The following is a 19,288-nucleotide window of genomic DNA, read 5'->3' as shown; positions in this document are numbered from 1 at the left end:
GTGTGTGATGTTGGAAAATTGGGGTAGCTAGTGGTTTATTTGTTCCAGTATTTCTTCCAGGGGCTTCAGAACCAAGGCCAGATCTCTTATGATACTAGAGGCAAAGGGTTCTTTGGGCTAAGGAAACAGTGTGCTTCAGTTTTTCCTTGACCAGTTGCTCCTTGCATTGCAGATCAGGGTTGGCAAATCCAGTGGTGGCTGCTGGTGGTGGAAGGGGGGTGCGGTAGGTGCGGTCCACCCCAGGTGTCATTCCTGATAGGGGTGACATCTCCACCCTGCCCACCTGGGACGCTCGTTGCAGGTGGCGCCCCGCACTGCCTCATTTACTCTAAATAGACTAGCCTCCCAGGCCTCTCTATCTGGCCCTTGGAATTCTCCCCAGGCCACACACTCTCCTCAGAAAGAGGTCTGAGTGGGTTTAGAAACAAGCCTACTGTACAAGACAAAATTTGCATTCATTTCTCTATTCACTTCTGCCTCCGGCCCTGCCCACCACTGACACGTGGCCCTCAAAAGGCTGCCCAGATGGGGAGGTGGCCATTGGGCTGAAAAAGGTTGCCCACCGCAGGTGAATTTTCACAGGCTTGATTCAGAACGGTCTCAGTTAAATTTCTGCTAAGCATGCTCTTGAATGCCAGGATTTTTGGCAATAGTAGCTTTCTTAGGTCCTTGCTATTTTTCACAGGACTCTACTACACAATCTAATGGCGCCAAACTAATTATGAGTGGGTGAGTGTTCATACTCCACTCTGGGGAACTTCTGGTGCCTAAAATCTGAACTTCACTATTTTCACCTGGCCTCACCCCTGTGCAGGTATTTTAATTCAGGGGTGACACCTCCAGATAAGCAACCCCAACCCTCAAGCCAATTTTTCCACCTTCTACAAGACGCCACCAAATAAACAAAACAGCAGCAAATAACTAAATAAAATAGAAACAGTGCTGAGTTATATGGAGCCCAGCAGCCTCATGGGAATGCAATTTGTCCCCTACCCCAATCATCAAGTTAATCAATTGATGAGCAGAGATGGTGCACTAAGCCCCTTACTTAGCTGATCTAGCACAGAGCAACTGAGGAAGAGTAGGTACCTCTGTATATTTGAGGGTTTGGGGTTTCTTTTACAACCAAGAGGTATATAACTTTTATGAAATCTATCTATCTATCTATCTATCTATCTATCTATCTATCTATCTATCTATCTCCCTTGTGCCTACATTTGAAAGTGTGCATGACCCCTTGCTATAAAAATTCTGCCCTGTGCCTCCAGCTTTTATCATAGAACTTCGGTGGCAAAGTTAAGAGTCAAAGCAAGACTTTTGCAAATACACCACCTGCCATATTTTGGAAACAGTGACTGCATAACTATTTTGTTGTCACTGTAACCATCACACTGTGCTTCCTTACACAGATGCCTCTTGCTCTGGGGGTAAGCATTATAAGCAGGGTCAGTCAGGGTGAGTCAGAAAGGTTACAGCTTTTTAGTTTAGAAAAAAGGCTAGTAAGGGGGCTTGATGGAGGCATATACGATTATGCATGGTGTGGAGAAAATGAAAAGAGGGAAGTTTTCTGTTCTCATGATAATAGGACTTGAGACCATCCAAAGCTGAATGTTGGAAGACTGAGGACAGACAAAAGGGAGCACTTCTTTGCATAATGCATAGTTAATCTAATTCATTCCCACAAGATGTAGTGATGGCCACGAGACTGGATGGCTTTAAAAGAAGTTGACAATTTTTTAAAGGATAGAACAAATAGGAGGAGGTTATCAATGACTACTAGCCAGAATGGCTGTGTTCTACCCCCAGTATCAGAGCAGTATGTCTCTGCATACCAGTTCCTGGGTATCACAAAGCAGGAGAGTATTGTTGCATTGCTTGCAGGATTCCTATAGCCACTGTGAGATTAGCATGCTGGACTAAATGGGCCTCTTCTAAATAGGCCTCATTAGAAGAGCAGGCCTCTTCTTATGTTCCTATATTCTTATGTAGTTTACCTCTTTGACACAAATAATATGAGTATTCAACAGTAGTCTTTAAAATAGAATTGTGCCCTTTCTGCATCATTTATGTTTATTATTTAGGCTTATACAGGGCAAAGATGTGACAGGGGAGAAAACTGGGTAACTGGAGCACACATAAACCTGTTAAGAATGAAGTTTTTTTTTCTCTCACAGGAGAAGTGTTTGCAAGATTGTGGGCAAGCTAGCTCTTTGAGGTGGTGCCATCTAATTACATATATAAATATCTTCCAGTGTTCAAATATTTGTGAGGAAATTTATTATGAGTGTGACTAATACCACTGGCTTAAGGGCTGGCAAAGTGCAGGTGGAGGTTGTGCAAGCTTTCCCATGGATATGTGCCAGTGCACCTGAATAATTTCAACCATTAGTTGAGAATCCAGGGAAATGATGAGCAGGTATCACCCAGAGCACTTAAATGGTGTGGGTGGGTGTGTACAAGTTGACAGTTACTGAATTTCTGGTTATCACCATAACACACATTTGGGTGAATGAGGAGCAGCATGTCATTCTGGCGCGTGTTGCTAACAGAAGGGTTAGTTTTGGTCACCTCTTCTTGGATCCAATCTGATTTTTTTCCCTTCTGTAATGACAACTTAATGTAAGCCCTATATGTGATAACAGTTCGACCATATGCAAACTTTCCTCCTGCTGAAGTTGGTAATCTTTTCTGATTAAATGACCATCATGAAAAAAGCCATAACATGATGAAAGAAGGGTATGAAGTGATAGGTGCCAACATCCGTGAGTAGTCCTTGAATAAGTTAAAGAGCAGATTTGCCTCATGTGCCAGTTTGTGGACACAGGGATGAGACTGGGGAAAATCCCTTAAATACTTTGGGCTGTAGATATCTGAAGGGCTACATACTCCCATCTCACTGCGAGTCCTGAAACACCTGTTTCTGCTTATCAGAAGACTGGTGCCACTATGCCCCAAATCTCTGGATGACACTTCCCAGTGGTTTCGTATAGAATTAGTCCAAATGCTTCCCCCAAGCCATGCCCACCTTGTATCAGATGGGGGGCAGGGCTCATTGGTACCTACAAACCCTAAAGCCTTTGCCCACACAGTTTTATTTCAAACCACATGGAAAAATGAAAGCACTTTACCTGATCTCAAATGATTGACAGGTGAGTGTCAGATGACTGACAGGGAAGTTGGGGATGTCAGGATCCAACCCACCAGCTGGATCCCATTTCCCATCCCTGTTCTAGGCCAGCACTCTTAACTTCTTCACCAAACTGCACTAGAATTTGCAGAAGGGAGGTGGTATAGGGATTATCTTCCTTTTTAAAAAAATAAAAATGTTTTTTTAAAGATGTTTCCTTCCTTAGAGCTATGCACATGCCATCTACAAAAAGAAAAGAAAAAAGATGAAGCCATACATATTGAAAAGATTAGTGTGAGCTTGGTAGTCAGTCTAATAATACATGCAAAAAGACCCAAAATGACAAATAAACCCTTTTAAAAATATACTGTAGTGAGCTGGAATAAAATAAACAGCAAGATGTGTGTTGCCAGGAAGTCATATGATCAAAGAGAATACACTGAATAGCTTATATCTATTCTTTCAGATAAAATGAGTAGTTCAATGCAGAGGTGTTGTGATCACTTCTGGTGGGGGGGGAAACTTTGTATGCATGACTCAAAGATTCAATGGCTGGGAAAGACAGTGCTGGTTTTAAATAATAGTGTCAGTTCTGCGTGCGAGGTGGTATGTGGTCATTGCTTGCAGTATCTTTCCAAATCATTTGAATGGAAATATTGGATTAGCTAACCTTGTGTCAGGTCTGTTAGTTAGATAAACTCTCCAACTGTTCCTGACTGAAAGATGCATAGCTGGGACTGAAAGCAGCTGCTGCTTTTTTATTCAAGTTTTTGTGAACTGCCTTACCATCATCATGTTTTTAAAAAAATATAAAATAAAATGATTTATTAGACTGAAAGGGGATAACAAGCAAAAATTTCACAGCTTTGTCTTTTCACAGGGAGCTTCATCCCAGTAGGAAATCCTTTTTGCCGAAGCCCGTCAGCTGGACTACACACGGTAAGCAGCTCAGTATTCCTTTTTCTTTTTGCATATAACATTTTTTAAAAAAACTTTTAAAAATCCTTCTTCAAAAGTTATCATTGTACAGGAGCTTTCTTATCCTTCCGTTCAGTCATAAAAGACCTGCCTTCCACAGAATCATTGTCCATGTAGGCTTTCTGGCTCCCGCAGTTGCTCTCTGAACAAAAGATCCACGATCAGCTTTGTGTACTATGCTTGTAAAACTCATTGCAATTAGGTATGCCTAGATCGCAACTTTCTATCCTTAGGATGTCTTTAGATACATAGTTGTGGAGAATAAGGAAAAGTGGACACAACAGCACCTGAACTTGTATGCTAATTCTTTGTACTTTCAATTGAGACAGAGAGAGATTGACTCTAATTGAACTTTTGCTCATTGATTGTCTTATATTAAGCAGCATGGTTGCCACTTGTGTAATGTGTCGACTGAAATCTTAGTTGTACTTTGGGTTTTATTTACTTTAAAATAATAAAGAACCAGAGTTGTGAACAGGAAGGTTATTGTTAAACAAGATCACCTCATTTTAACCAGTTGGTCTCTCAAAAGTTTCCCATACTTACCTCTACATACACATACACATACACACACACACACACACACACACACACATTATTATCATTGAATTAATTTTATAATGAATGATTTTAGAGTGTTGTTTGTGTTGTACTTTTGTACTGTTTTATTGTTGTTAGCCGCCCTGAGCCCGGCTTCAGCTGGGGAGGGCGGGATATAAATAAAATTTATTATTATTTATTATTTTTATACACACACACACACACACACACACACACACACACATTATGACCATTTTTTTGGTATGAGATTTGAGTTAAATTGTGTTGGGTTATTAACTCCTTTGTTACCCGTATCCAAAGATCATGACTAAGATTAAGGTGCTTCCTTTCCAGCTGTGAGTCTTTCAAAATAGCCATCATACTTTGTCCCTCACCTTCTTCTGTTCCCTCCTTCACAAAATGCAGTAGCATAAATAATGCAGCACTTAATTACAGCAATCACATAACCGGAGTGCCCTCCCCACCAATTCATTTCAGACCCGGGGAACAGCTTTGCTCATTCCCATCTTAAAGCACATATTTTCCTCTAATGTGGGCAAACATCTCACCCAGAGTGCACTAGGGACCTCTCATCATGCTCAACAGAGGCTCTGGATTGGAGATGTTGATTTATTTATTTTTTAAGCTTTTGTTTACTGGTTTTCCAAGCTTCTTGTGCCCCTGGATAAAAGCATGATTTATATCTATAAGCTGTTTTTTTTCTCAATTAGTGCAGAAACTAATTTTCTGGCTACATTGGCTCACAAATTCCTGAGTGAGAATTACTTTCAGATATACCAGCCCAGAATAGCTGAAACCAAAGAGGGAAAAGTAAAGATGGGAAATTCATTATGGTATTCGTTAACTTTTTTATGGTGCTGGTAGAAAACTTCTAACAGTATGTAAATTGACATCCTTTAAAGTTGAAAGTGAAGTGTTTCTGATTAAAGAGAAATGGATCAAAATAGTTTTGGAGTGTGTTTGAATAATCTTAGCAGTTGAATTATGTCACCTACTTTACAATTCATCCCTTTTTTAAAATCCCTGTAGGCTTTGTCGAAGCAGCTGTGTTTGCGTTTCTTTTTTGTGTTTGTACATTGCAGGACTCAGTAAAGTGCATCCTGGCACAGCTTTTCCTCTAGGCAGATTATAGATTCCCATGCTCATTAAATACTTAAAGGACTATAATCAAATCAGGATCATAGTCTTCTGAAAACCCAGGAAAGCAACAGTAGTAGCACCAGCAGTAATTTAATGATCTATGCCGTAGAAAGACCAACACATGACAATAGTTTAGTTACTTTTTACAGGAGTTACTTATTCTGTAAGATTTTAACACAGTTGCTCCTTTTTCTTATCAATTGTTTATAATCTGAATTTTTCTTCCCACCCTAAAACCTGACGTTACATGAAAGTTCTGTCACTGTGAGCTTAGTTGCTTTAGACATCTCAGAACTCTATTTCTGTAATTTATCTGGACAATAGGAATATTACTGTTTGGTTTCACAGAGCTGTTGTGAGGGTAAATGAATAAAATATTGTAAAAAGCACTTTCTATTTCTATATAAATTCTTTGTGTTTTTTTTTTACTGGTCATATCGTAGGTTTTATACTTATGTCAAGCTACCAGTTTCCAGTTTGAGTATCTTAAGCAGGATATTTGTTAATAGTGAAATTAGGTGTCCAGTTGTGCCACATACCTCTGCTTCCTCAAACAGGGCTTATCCTTCCTCCCCATTTCTTGCAGACCCTATGCATCCCTAATACCTTCCACTGAGAATTAAGAGACCTCCCTGGAGTGGATTGGCAGGGTGCAAGAACATAAGGGGCAAAAGTGAATTCTCATTACATATGATGACATATCTCACCCAATAATTGCCTCCTAAGGCTGCAGCCTTCTTTTCCTTGAAGGGCGTTTTAGGGGCCATTGGGTTTTTCAGATCTCCAAGCATAGACAGAGAGGTTGGTCCTTGGAGAGGGAGATCTGACCTTGTAAGCTTCCTTAGTAAGGCTGTGAAAAGGACCACAGCAGGCGTTCCTCTGATATTTCAGGGGGCTAAAGGGAGGTTGGTTGGGTTAGGCTATGGATCCAAAGCCCTCCTGTTCCCCCAAAAGCCACCAGAGCAGAGTTTGGGCTGCTATAGTTTATTTACCTACCACTGGAATCAACCCTATTTTGGGAACTTTCCCCCCATGAAAAGAGGGAACAAGAAAAGCTGGAGCTTATATATTATGGTTTGTACACTGCCTTTGGTTCTCCATCCTTCAGCCGCTTTGAATTGCTTGTGCTCCTTTTACTTACTTATCTGTTTAATAAAGTAAGGAATACTCTTTGGACTGCTTTTATAGGGCGTCATCCTCACAAAGTGACTTGCATTAAATACACTTAAAAATTACATTTTTAAAAAATAAACAAACCTTTTAAAACCAATTCCAAGAGAGTATGAAACAATGTAAAGGAACCACTTGCAACAAATGAGTAGCTATGGCTCATTTGAAAGTCTGCACTGTAGGGGCAATATGTGATTCAGTATATTCATTCCATCCCCATTTATAAGTACCTTAATTCTTGTCTTTGATCAGTTTCTACAAGAAGCAGAGAGAACCTAAACATTACAGCATAGTTACATTTTCACCATGCTGTTCAAGAACCCTGTGCATGTAACCAAAGGTATACCAGCTTGTCCAGTGCTATTCAGTCTTCCTCATTCAGCTTAATTTTGGGGGAAGCTTGAAATATACAAAAGGATATGTTCACAGCCATTCCCTGCTTCTCAGGATGTATGGGAAACTTTTGCTCCACATCCAAAGGAAAGTGCTGAATTGGGATGGAGATGTAGAGTTCAGTAGTTCTCAACTTGTTCCATAGCTGGAAAACATGCCATCTGCCAGAGGCATGCCTGCTCTGAAATTTAAATCTGACCCTATCCAAATAGTTCAAAATGTCTGCGGACTCTTCTGTATATTTTAAACTAATATGGGAAACAAACAAGCCCTGCGGTAGGTAGGGATTAGAGCAGTAAAAAAATAACTTGTATCCTTAATGAAGTTTATCTTTGAGATTTAAAGTTGCACAACATTCATAATTTGCTGTGACAATTATTTTAATATAAAGTCCTGGAAATTAAATAACCTATTACACATTTGCAATAAAGTAAAATTCCGTGTGCAGCTTCACCATCAACATGTTTGTTTGTTTGTTTGTTTGTTTACAATTTCTTACCTGCACTTCATGACTAAAAGTAATACTAAAGGGAGCTAGAACAAGCTTCAAAGCAGAGACATTATAAAAGAGTGAAATAAGTAAAATATAGCACAACAGAGAATCTCTTCAACAAAAGAATCTGGAAATATCCCAGAATAAATATATTTGTTCAAATTTTGAGCTCCTCAAGGCAACTGAGTCTTCCATTCTCCATCTGGAGGCAGGTCTCTGTTCAGTGAAGGACCAGAGTGCCTATCTTTGCCATTAGGTATTGGCTAAAATTTAAAAAGTGGGATCAGGCCCATTTTAGTACTTTCTGCTTTCAATGAGATGTTGACGTGCATGACCTCTCTTTTGGCATTCTGAGCTCATTAGACTTTGAGATTGCATCTTGCCACATTAAATCTCATATTTTAAAGCATGATTTTTGTGCTACAGTGGTGCCCCGCAAGACGAATGCCTCGCAAGACAGAAAACCCGCTAGACGAAAGGGTTTTCCGTTTTTTAGTTGCTTCACAAGACGATTTTCCCTATGGGCTTGCTTCGCAAGACGAAACGTCTTGCTAGTCTTGCGATTTTTCCCCCGCTTCCCCCCTTTTCTAAGCCGCTAAGCCGCTAATAGCCTTTTAGCAGCTAAGCCGCTAAGCCTTTAATAGCCGCTAAACCACTAAACCGCTAATAGCGCTAATCCTCTAATCCGCTAATACGGTTGCTTCGCAAGACGAAAAAACCGCTAGACGAAGAGAATCGCGAAACGTATTCTTTTCGTCTTGCGAGGCACCACTGTAATCTCACTTCTGCCTGTCTGTCCAAATGTGCCCCTTGGTATGCCAAACTACCCATTCAGACTCCTTGCCCTCACTATGTAACCAGCATCACAAATGTCAAATGGAGCAGTTGCAGTCTATGCACTGTCATAGTCGAAGGGTGTTACTACCAGATTCCTTATGAAGAGAGAGCTTGCCCATGTGGAAGTAATGTGCCTGAAGATTTACCCCACTACTTACTGATTTGTCTGATCTACGAGGACTTAAGAGCAGCCTTGTTCAAAGATTTAAACCTCCCAGTTCAGAGATTGATTGGGTAGCTGATTAATTTTTATTAGGGAGCAAGTCCCCCTACACTTCTGTCTTGCTTTTAGAGCAACAATTTAAAGGAGAAAAGTTTGTGGGGATAAGTTAAGAGTTTGCTCCCCTAAAGAATTTATCTGACAGAATGTCTGGTTTAAATTATCATTTTAACTATGTAATCTATTCTGTTTTATGTATTCTGTTTTTTTGTAATGGCTTCAGCAACACAAATAATAGTTGTAAATGTTGCTGAACTCCAACTCACATGAGCCACAGCCAATCTGCTCAATGATCAGGGTGGATGGGAGGTGCAGTCTAGCAACATCCAGAGGGCCATCGGTTCCCAGTTCTTGGTCTACAGTGATGAAGTGGTTCTCCAGGTTTTCAGACAGCTTTTATATGACATCTGCTCAAACTTCTGTCTAAACTGCCTATGACATGGAGACATCTATATTACCTTGTAAACAGGGGTATATATGCCTATCATAATGGGTGCTGTGTTGCACAGTCTTGATGCCATCTCTACATGCTGGCCTGTGTTTTATGGCATAGGAGCCAATGAAAAGGTGGTAACCCTGAATCCATTTCTCTGTGTGGCAAACTGGTGCAAGTAAACCTTCCATATGGAGACAGCGGCTATGAAGAAGGGTTTAAAATGGCCCTTTGTGCATTTGAGTATTCCTTAAGTTTGTAAGCCTTAAGTCCACAGACCTTAGGAAAGCCTGAGCTAAATTTAATGACATGCTTACTATCCAGTCATCATTGTTCCTTATTTGCTGATATTTCAGTTTACCAAATTGTCTCTAGATGCCTTCCATGGACAGGTTTTCTGAAATTAAGAAGTAGAAATGATACACTAATCACCGTTAAGTCCTTAAATGGAGGCTATGTATCATCCCAATTCCAACAATTGAAAAGTAAAACACTTATTTCTTTAGGTGGAAGCACTTTGTATCCACATATTAATAAAGCTTTAATACAACATCTGGAAGCATTCAAAATATCCCTGGGCATGCTGAAGTTTTTAATCTATTATTTCCTAAAGCTTACCTCAGCTCAAGGAAGTTTGATGGGGCCTTTGGAGAGCTCATAAATATCTTTTTGAAAAGAATTATAATGAGAATAGTAATCATCATCATCACCATGACTCATCACTGAGTAACAAGAGCCACTCCTTCCCTTCAGGTAAAACTCACTGCCTTGACAGTGTTGCTACTCTACAAATGCTCATATCAAGGAATGAAGAGCCAAGAATAGGCTCAAACTTGCCCTTTCTGGATGGCTGCACTGAGAAATGACAATTAGGTAAATCCACTGGTTCTCTGCTATAAGAGCCAAACCAGGCCTGATTTGTGTGTTTAAACCTGGATCAGCTGCAGTTCATTAGAAAGACTGAAAGGCTTGGTTTGAACAGCAAAAAGGGGTGCATGGGTGAGGAGCACAAAACTTCCTCTTCCTTGCAGAATGTAGCTTACCGTCCTTCAGCTTCTTTCAACAAGTGTTCTCCCTCCCTCCCTCCCCCCCTCCCAAAAAGGCTAGCTTTCTAGTATTAAAGCCCAGCTGAGGGTAATATGCTTTTATGGGTGCAGGGTGGCAAGACATGAGCAAGGGGAGGGTTCAGCAGCCCTCGTCTCCCTGATCTTTTGCTGATCAAACCATCCCCACTGCATTTTCTATGGGTGCAGGTCAAAGCACAGATTTGTCACCATCACATCTATTTCACCTAACTGAGATCTAGTATTCCCAAATTATATTTATTTTTATTTTTTTAATATCCTACCCTTCCTCCCTGAGAACCCCAGAGTGGCAAACACCAAAGCAGTAACACAAAGGAATTAAAAATAAATTAAAGCCCCATTTAAAACATTTAAAAATAAGATTTTTAAAAATGTAAAACAGTCACATACCCTCACAGGTAATAGATTCAAGGTTGCTGAGATTTTCCAGTCATCAAATACCTTGGAGACCCCACTATTGCCCTAACCCCTCCATGCTGGCCTGAAGCTTGCTAACTAATTCCTCCTCCCTCCTTTGGAAACAATCAGAGCAGGCCATAACTGTGGCTAGTCCACACCTCTCACCCTGGGCAGCAGAAGCCAGCAGGGTTTGGAAGGGGTGGACAAGCCACAACTTTACACCACTCCCCACCTGCATTAATGCAATCTATTCCTGTTAAATACAGTGATACCTCGGATTAAGAACGTAATTCATTCTGGAGGTCCGTTCTTAACCTGAAACTGTTCTTAACCTGAGGTACCACTTTAGCTAATGGGGCCTCCCGCTGCCGCCGTGCGATTTCTGTTCTCATCCTGAAGCAAAGTTCTTAACCTGAGGTACTATTTCTGGGTTAGCAGATTCTGTAACCTGAAGCGTCTGTAACCTGAGGTACCACTGTAATTTCTTCCAGAATGCTGAGTTTCCAGCAGCACCCTATATGAGAGGAGACACTGGTTCCGGTTCAGTCTCTGTCCAAGAAACAGTAAGTGCCAGGCAACTTTTAAAATCTATTTTCTCTATTGTGTGTTAATTTTTCATCTTAGCAATTGGTACATCTTAGAAGCACTTGTTACAAGTGCTTCTAAAATGAAGTGTTCTTCAACACTTGTTTTATGAATACATTGCCTCTATTTAAAACAAGATTACTCAGAGCAACTGTATATAAAATGGAATTATGAAAACAGTGGTGTACACTTTTAAGTATTTCTTTAAAATCAGTTACATTGGATGGATAGGGGCCATTGTGTACAAAAGTAGAAGGCTCTACTACAACTCCCCTTCCAAAAATCCCATTCTCCTGCAAATGGAACAAAATTGTTGGATGTCACCCATCGGATATAACAAATTCTTAACGCTCAGCTATTCATCAAGTAAGCAAACGAGCAAACTTTTCTTGTCACTAAGCTCCAGGATTCTCTCCTTCAAAATAATGAACTGATGTTAGGAATTATATTCTAATAACTCCAGTGACAGAGAGAGCATGTATAGCATTCCTTTATTATTATGCATTCCATTGAGCCTTTCATCAAATTTTTATTTTTACCTTAGGTGCCCTGTAAGGTTTTCTAATTATTGCTGAAGATTTATTAATATTTGCAAAAGAGATTAGGTAACATCATATATTTTGCAATTATTTAATGGAATGACATCCTGCCTTTTGGAAAGATTTGGGGGGGGGGAATCCTCATAAGTACTATGTCATAAATTCCATCTTCATCTTTTTTTGCTATCTAGTTTCCTCTTACAATACAGATGTTCTCAGTAGTGGCAAAGGGTTATCAGTGAGCAAAAACAATTCTGTCTTCCCACAGCCACTCATGAAGAACCATCACATGATAGCTGCACAAAGTAGCTTGTCATGTGCAGCAGCCTTTAAAAATGCAGATCAAATGGATCGCTCTGCTAAACTCATCAGAATGCACCACCATATAGGCGACTTTGCCAAAATAAGTCTTTTACCTAATTTTTGTAATTGCTTTATGTAAACATAACCATCTTTACAGCAAGATCAGTATACTGTGTAAGTAAATAATATGAAGTGTTGTACTGAGCAATATCAAACTTTTAACATTTAATTATGATTTTTTAAAAGTCATCTAAAGTGCAGTAGAAAAATCATCAATGCAGCATTTCCCAAAATGTTCTGACAGAGTTTCCTTCTAGCAAAACTACCCCATATCTCAAGTGTTCATTCCAATATGTTATTTTGTACCTCCAGGCAGAAGAGTTCACAAATAAAGTGGGCTCTGAGAGTGGTATAACAATTCTGAGAAAGTAAATGTATCAAACTTTATTTGCTTATAGAACCAGCAGCAGCTGTTGTTTTTTTGAAGCTAATCTTGGTGCCTTTGAATGTTCTTAACTCTTTCTTGAATCCCACAACTCCTTTATCTTCCTTCTCCTGCTGTGTTCCCACCAGCCCCAAAACCTGAGACAGCCTCAGCTCTCACCCAAGTGTAGCTTTGGTTACAGCAATTTTTCTATTAGAGGAAGTGAATGTTGGTGTTTCGTCTCTGTGGTGCATTCGTGATAAAGCTGTGGTGGTCTTATCTCTTTCGTAGGTAGTGGCTCTTTATGACTACACAGCGCATCGATCAGATGAGCTAACCATCCATTGCAGTGACATTATCCAAGTGTTATACAAAGATAATGATAACTGGTGGTTTGGCAGCCTGGCGAATGGACAGCAAGGCTATTTTCCAGCCAATTATGTGGTTGGTGAAAGTACGTATAATGCTTCTCCCTAGTATTTTTCTGCTTGTGAGGCCTTAACTGATTATCAAAGATTTGTCATTCTGTGCCGGTGTGCTGATGCGCTGATGTATTCAGCATACATCTGATATATTAAAATAATTAAAGTAGGATTAAATGTGAAATTTGAACAAGCATGCACTAGTCTGACCAACAAACAAGAAAGTGAAGAGCTACCACACACTGAGACTACCCTAACTACCTTATATTGTTCACTCTAACCTCGTTGTAGAATGTTGTTAGAGTGAACAAGGTTTCAAGGCAGAGAGTTGCCCTGTCTTGCTGACTGCCATCACCTTATAATAACGGAAGATGTTGAAGCTGCTATCTTAAATGTTTAAAGCATGCACTCTGCTGAACATTTGGTTTTGTCGTAAAAATTAAGGTCAGAATATATGCCCTTTTTATTTTTTAAAAAAATCAGGGATAACAAGCACTATTTTAAAAGGCATTGTGAAGGAAGGAATGGCTTTTCACATGGGAGGAGATGTCTGATACAATGGGTGAGAGTCACCTATGGAGCCCTGTCAGTGGAAGCCTTCTGCCAGGACTTTCAAAACTAAAATCATATGATTAAGATTTTTTTTTAATTAAGCAAATGTTCTCAAAGAAGATAACCACAAGTGCATTCACAGACTTAACAGTCTCAGCATAATCCGTACATGTCTATAAGTGTCTCTTTCCTTACAAAAGTGTCCATATTACTTATTACTGAGAACTGTACCCACTGATGTTAGAATTAGTCTCCACACCAGAGGGCACCCTATGCAAAAGTCCATCTATTAAATCCCCATTTTTAATTATTTCCAATAACTGCTATCCATATACCTCTAAATGTTTGGTATCTATATGATGAACTCATGAACGGATGGAACCGAGGCATATGGTAAACGTATAGCAGTGAGCAAAGGCAGTTGGCTATTCATTTTCTCCGTGTTTTGTAGTCTCCCTTCCAAATGTTGCAGTATTGATTATGTATAGAGATGGAGAGTACAGATGTATGGAGAGAGACAGCAGGCACTTCTTTCTGTATCATATGCAACAGCCAGGGAACTACTATAAAAATCAATAACCTTGAGTTACTGAAATGGGTATATTGAATAACGATGGAGAAGCTGACCCCAAAATGCTATGGATCAAGTTAGATTATCTCTTTAGTGCCATGTTAGTCATAATTAATTACTTATGATTCATTTTCAGCACAATATGAAGAACAACTATCTTCAGGTTTGGCCGAAGATTCTACTCCTCTTCTTTTCAGTGAACTGGGAGAATCAGCATCGCCAGCTATGCCTGGGGTAACTGTTTGCGGGAAAGGGCATATGGCACAATTATGCAAGATGGGATTGCATTTACCATTTCTTGTGATAACAGGTTAATTGCCAAGTGCTTCCAGCATGTGTTAATTTTAATGCATGGGCTTGCATGAATTCAGCATTTCTCAAAACAGTGGGAGCCTGGAGGTTTTTATACCTACAAAATACAATCCGTACATGTTGGGAAACATTTCATTTGGCAGAAAGGGAGAGATGAAATTTAACTAAGTTAAATTGTTGCTACAAATTGTTTAGCTTGATTTAGCAGTAAACATATCCAGAAATGCTAATAAAGTGAAGATTCCAAATGGTTTGTATTCCTTTCTAATTGCAGCGTCATGATAGATGGTTGTTATGTCAATCAAGAGTATGTTACATTCGGGATCCAGAGTCCTGTGCAGTGAGTGCCTATTGCAAGGACTGTGCACCGGAATCTTTTGTGGGCATAAACATTTTCCACTGGGAAAACTGATTTAAGTTAGGTGTAACTGGGACAACTTCAATAAACATCAGCTGCTCAGAAAGATGGAACAATATAATTGTGCTCATCAGTTGCTCATTCATTTACTTTATTTTAGAGTCAACACACTTAAAAGGAGTTCATATTTTTTCTAGTTAAATTTGTGTGTGCATATGCACTTAAATATTTTGTATTAATTAACTATCCTACATCAGCAAAAATAAGAAAAATTATACTCAAGAATTCACCTGGCAGGTTGTCTCAAATGTTACCCTAACCTGAATTCTGAGAGTAAGTTCAATCAAATATTTAGCATTGTATTTTACACTGATCAGGCAGAATCATTAACATGGCTAAAAATGAATATATAAGTTTGTGTGCAGCCATAATTCAAAGCCCATAGAATCCCACAGTGAGCTGCACATGCCCACAACCCCACCTCCACACCAGATGGCAACTTGGGCGTGATTTGAAACCTGGAGGAGTTCTTGAAACCTGGAGGAGTTTGTGAAGCACATGAGAAGCTGCTGATTAAAAATCACACAAATTCAAAAGTCCCATGGCCGCACCTAAAGGAGCTTTCTGGATTGTGGAGAGTTTCATAAGGGTGTTTCATAATGGCAATTTTGATACAGCATGGACAGCGGTTTTGCCGTTATTTTCTGAAATTTCCATATAAATAGATACAGATAAAGACAGATATATATGAATTCTAATGAACGCACGAGGATTACAATTTTGCAGTTGTACCATTTCAGAATATCCACACCATCACATCTCATAAAATGCAAAGTAAAAGTAAAAAGTATTCACTGCATACATATCCCATTAATACTTTTGTTTGAGCCTAAAACTCTTAAGTCCAGCATCAGATTCAGTGAGCCACACTTCTTCATTTTCCACTATATTTCTATGAAATGAGATAGTTAGAAACCATGCAAGTTGTCTGCCTGTCATAGAGGACAAACGCTGGCTCCCTTGGTGCTGCACCCCAAAGTCACCTTTGACTGGACTTAACTGTCCAGGGGTCATTTACTTCCTTACCTATTACCACAGAGCAAAATTATCATAATAATAGCACTGTTAGCATTTCTGTTTCTAACTAACTATTATAGACAATTTACAATCAAGACAAACAAAAATATATAAAAGGACTTAAGCTAAAGAAAGTAGCAGGATTATTTTTTTAACAGCTTAAAGGTTGTACTCTGTGCACGGGGGGGGGGAGTATAAATCTGTCTGCTCTACCTATTTGAAACCAAGGGGCACTGGGGACCAGGGCCTCCCTTGAGAGACTCACCAGATATTGGGTGCTACAGCTAGAAAGGCTTTGTCTTGCTACTGAACCTCCATATTTCTGATGGTTGGGCAGGCTCAAATGGAGGAGTCAATCCTTTAAAAATTCTAGTCCCAAACTATATTCTGATGTTACTAGATCTAATTTTGGATCTAGACAATAGTGATCTGTAATTGATCTCCATCATAGTACTAAGGTAGAATATGTACCGGTAGGTGCTGCATTACATTGAACATACCCTGTTGTTTTTTTAAAAAAAACAATATTACTGTACAGCAGTAGCATTTGGAATTGGTATGTGGCAGTTTGTATGCTTATTAATTTCTGGCTTTAACTACCATATCTTTAAAATATTCTGACATTGCATTTAGCTGATATTTTAAAATAATCAGTGCACACAGGTGTAATTTTGGGATTTTTACAAATCTCCCCTCAGAGTGAAAACTGATGTTAATAGTCATTACATTGTCAATAACATTTAAAAACAAATGCAGTCCCCGTTGAAGACTCATTCAAGCATAGATTCATAACTTGTGTGTGAGAATGTATATGTTTTTGCTAAACACACCTGAACATTTCAAGGGGGTTTAAAAGCTGTGGAACTGTTTCCTCCTTTTTAACCACAAAGGGTGAGAATTTCATGCATGAGGGATCTTCTTTCTGAAGCGAGGTATATTCTACCCTCATTCAGGAAGCCCGTGGGTTTTTTGTCGTACACGTGTTGACCCCGTTTTCTTCTCCCCCCTCCTTTCTCCTTTACTGATTAAAGTTTTCCTATTTTGCAGATGTCAGCATACTTCAATAAGTCAGGAGACCAAAGATTTATTTCAGAGAATGACACAGACTACCTGGCTACACAGTAAGCAACCATTTGTGGAAAGCAGCCTGCTTTGTTTGTTCCATTGCTTAGAAGTAGTAAAAAAAAAAGCAAAAAAAAAATAAGCGGTGATTTTAATGTAACTCTAGAAACTAAATGGTTCAGAGAAGTTAAAGAAAATGTAAACAGTGGTTTGTATCACAATTGACAGTCATATTCCAAATGTCCTAAGAAATTTATTGTGTCATTAATCCATGATGTTACTTTTCCTTTCTTTGGATGAACTACTCATAAAAGATTTGATCCACACATTCAGCTGTTTTGTTAGATGCACTATGCAGAAACCAGAATATGGGAGGCTACTGCAGGAATCAGCGCAATATGCATTACAACAAAAGTTCATAAGTTTAGGTTAAAAGAATACTAGGCAGAACAGAGCCAATATTCAGGTTGTAGAAGGCTGAAGAAAACTACACAGGAGGATAAGGAGATGGGAAAAGAGGAAAACTTGAGGACAAGGAATCATTGAGCACTCAGTCACAATCCAGCATCCACTTACACTGGTAGTTTCTTTCCTGAAATACTCACTGATTTCTTGCCCTCCACATTTTCCCCTAGTCCACTGCTAGTTAGTAATGCTGGGCAAACTAAGATATGCAGATCTTTGTAGTTATACTAACAAGGTTAAATTGCACTGTCTATAACTGACTAGGCTACTATGGGGTTTTACCAATCAGAGTTGCATCTGTGAATTCTTGATCTTTTCCTCTGAAAATATGAACATTATTCTCTTAGCATCTCCCTACCTGGATTTCTTCTGAAAGATCAATCAACAAATTGTCAAAGGGTTAGTTTAAAGTGTTCACCCACTTTCAGCATACTTGTCTTGAGGATCATGTTTCCTTTAGACACAGTTTTAGTGTGTCCCAGCACCATGAGATCAGCCCGCAGTAGCCTCAGAAATGGAATCTAAAGGCTAGTGATTGGGAAGAAGCACAGTCTAAATAGTTTTAGTCTGACAAATTTCTAACACAGTCTTTTATTCTACTTTCCCCATAGGAGTGGAAAGAGGAAGACAAAGAAGAAAGGCATACAAATGGAGCAGGCGGAAGCCACAGAATGCAAGGCTAATGCAACTGACAACTTTCCATCTAATGATGTTGAGGATGAACCTAAGAAAAGCATGGTGAAGAAGAGAAAGAAAAGAGCTGTCAAAACTGCAAGTTCAAGTGGAACTTCAAATGATGCTTTCCAGCTGGACTCTCCCAAAGCATAGTCTCTATTTTGTTTTTGGATGCTGATTTCATGGATAAAAAATTGTATGGAAAAACATTCCACTGTTTATCGTGGAATGATGATATCATGTTTATCATGGTGTGGTGAGCCCAAGGAAAAGAGCATGTATTGAATGTTCACTGAAACGCATATGAGTTCAAGCAGCAAGTATGACTTCAGTATTTCATTTTTGCGAATAGAAAACACTTTGAAATATCTCAATATTTCTCAATTGAAATATCTTCAATACTATTGAAATAATCAGTTTTTGTTGGGCCTATTCATGTCAAGATAAAGTGGTCCAAGAATAGTTTGTTTAAAATTTAAAAAAGCACTTTCATGGGTAAAGTCAAAAGAACTGTTTACTGAAGAATAGCCTTTGCAACCGTCTCACATACTGATGTGCATCTGCAAATGAGAGTGAATAATCATATGAGTAAATGCCAGCTACCATCACTACGGAATGCAACAGATAGCTTTTTGTATATTGATATTTAAAATAAAAGTTTTAATGTATATTATTAATGCACATTGATGTTAATAGTATTAAAACAATGCAATAGTAATACAATAGGTTTTGCAGAATTCTGTTTTTGTTACACTCAAAGCATTGCCAAATTCGTTTTCTACTTTGTTCTGAAAACCTGTTTTGCATCAATATGTGGGTGGGATATATTTTTGTGTCATATTATGTTTATGCTCAGGTGTAACTGTTTTTAAATTAAAAGGCATTAAGTTGTGAAGGAATTATTCATGATGATTTCCGGTGACTTTATTTATGGTCCTCTTGTGTATGTTGACTGCGGATGTCCAGGTTATTTATACCATGTTAGGAAATTCTGCCCCCTTCCTTTCTGAGGCAATAAATAACATAAAATTAGAAAACCCTTTTTTAGTAGTCATGGCATTTGATTCCATTAAAAAGAAAGAAGTGAGAATAACCATGTTGACCACT

General features: G+C 39.0%; 1 protein-coding gene across 9 annotated transcripts in view; it reads left to right on the top strand.

Moving 5' to 3' along the window:
• Positions 1 to 19,085, top strand: part of AHI1 (Abelson helper integration site 1) — a 67,147-nt gene extending 48,062 nt beyond the window's left edge. For 8 of the 9 annotated variants that reach the window (XM_053381987.1, XM_053381982.1, XM_053381984.1 and 5 more), the window contains 6 exons: positions 4,008 to 4,066; positions 11,328 to 11,399; positions 12,979 to 13,141; positions 14,369 to 14,466; positions 17,027 to 17,100; positions 18,118 to 19,085. In XM_053381987.1, coding sequence (XP_053237962.1) covers positions 4,008 to 4,066; positions 11,328 to 11,399; positions 12,979 to 13,141; positions 14,369 to 14,466; positions 17,027 to 17,100; positions 18,118 to 18,334 — 683 coding nt within the window. In that variant the 3' untranslated portion in view covers positions 18,335 to 19,085. Of the gene's footprint in view, positions 1 to 4,007; positions 4,067 to 11,327; positions 11,400 to 12,978; positions 13,142 to 14,368; positions 14,543 to 17,026; positions 17,101 to 18,117 lie in introns of all 9 variants that reach the window. The other variant, XR_008329542.1, reaches the window with a different exon arrangement.
• Positions 19,086 to 19,288: the final 203 nt, after the last annotated feature.

This window comes from Podarcis raffonei, chromosome 3 (assembly GCF_027172205.1).
Source record: "Podarcis raffonei isolate rPodRaf1 chromosome 3, rPodRaf1.pri, whole genome shotgun sequence".
Lineage (NCBI taxonomy): Eukaryota > Metazoa > Chordata > Lepidosauria > Squamata > Lacertidae > Podarcis > Podarcis raffonei.
This window is presented reverse-complemented; position numbering and strand designations above follow the sequence as displayed.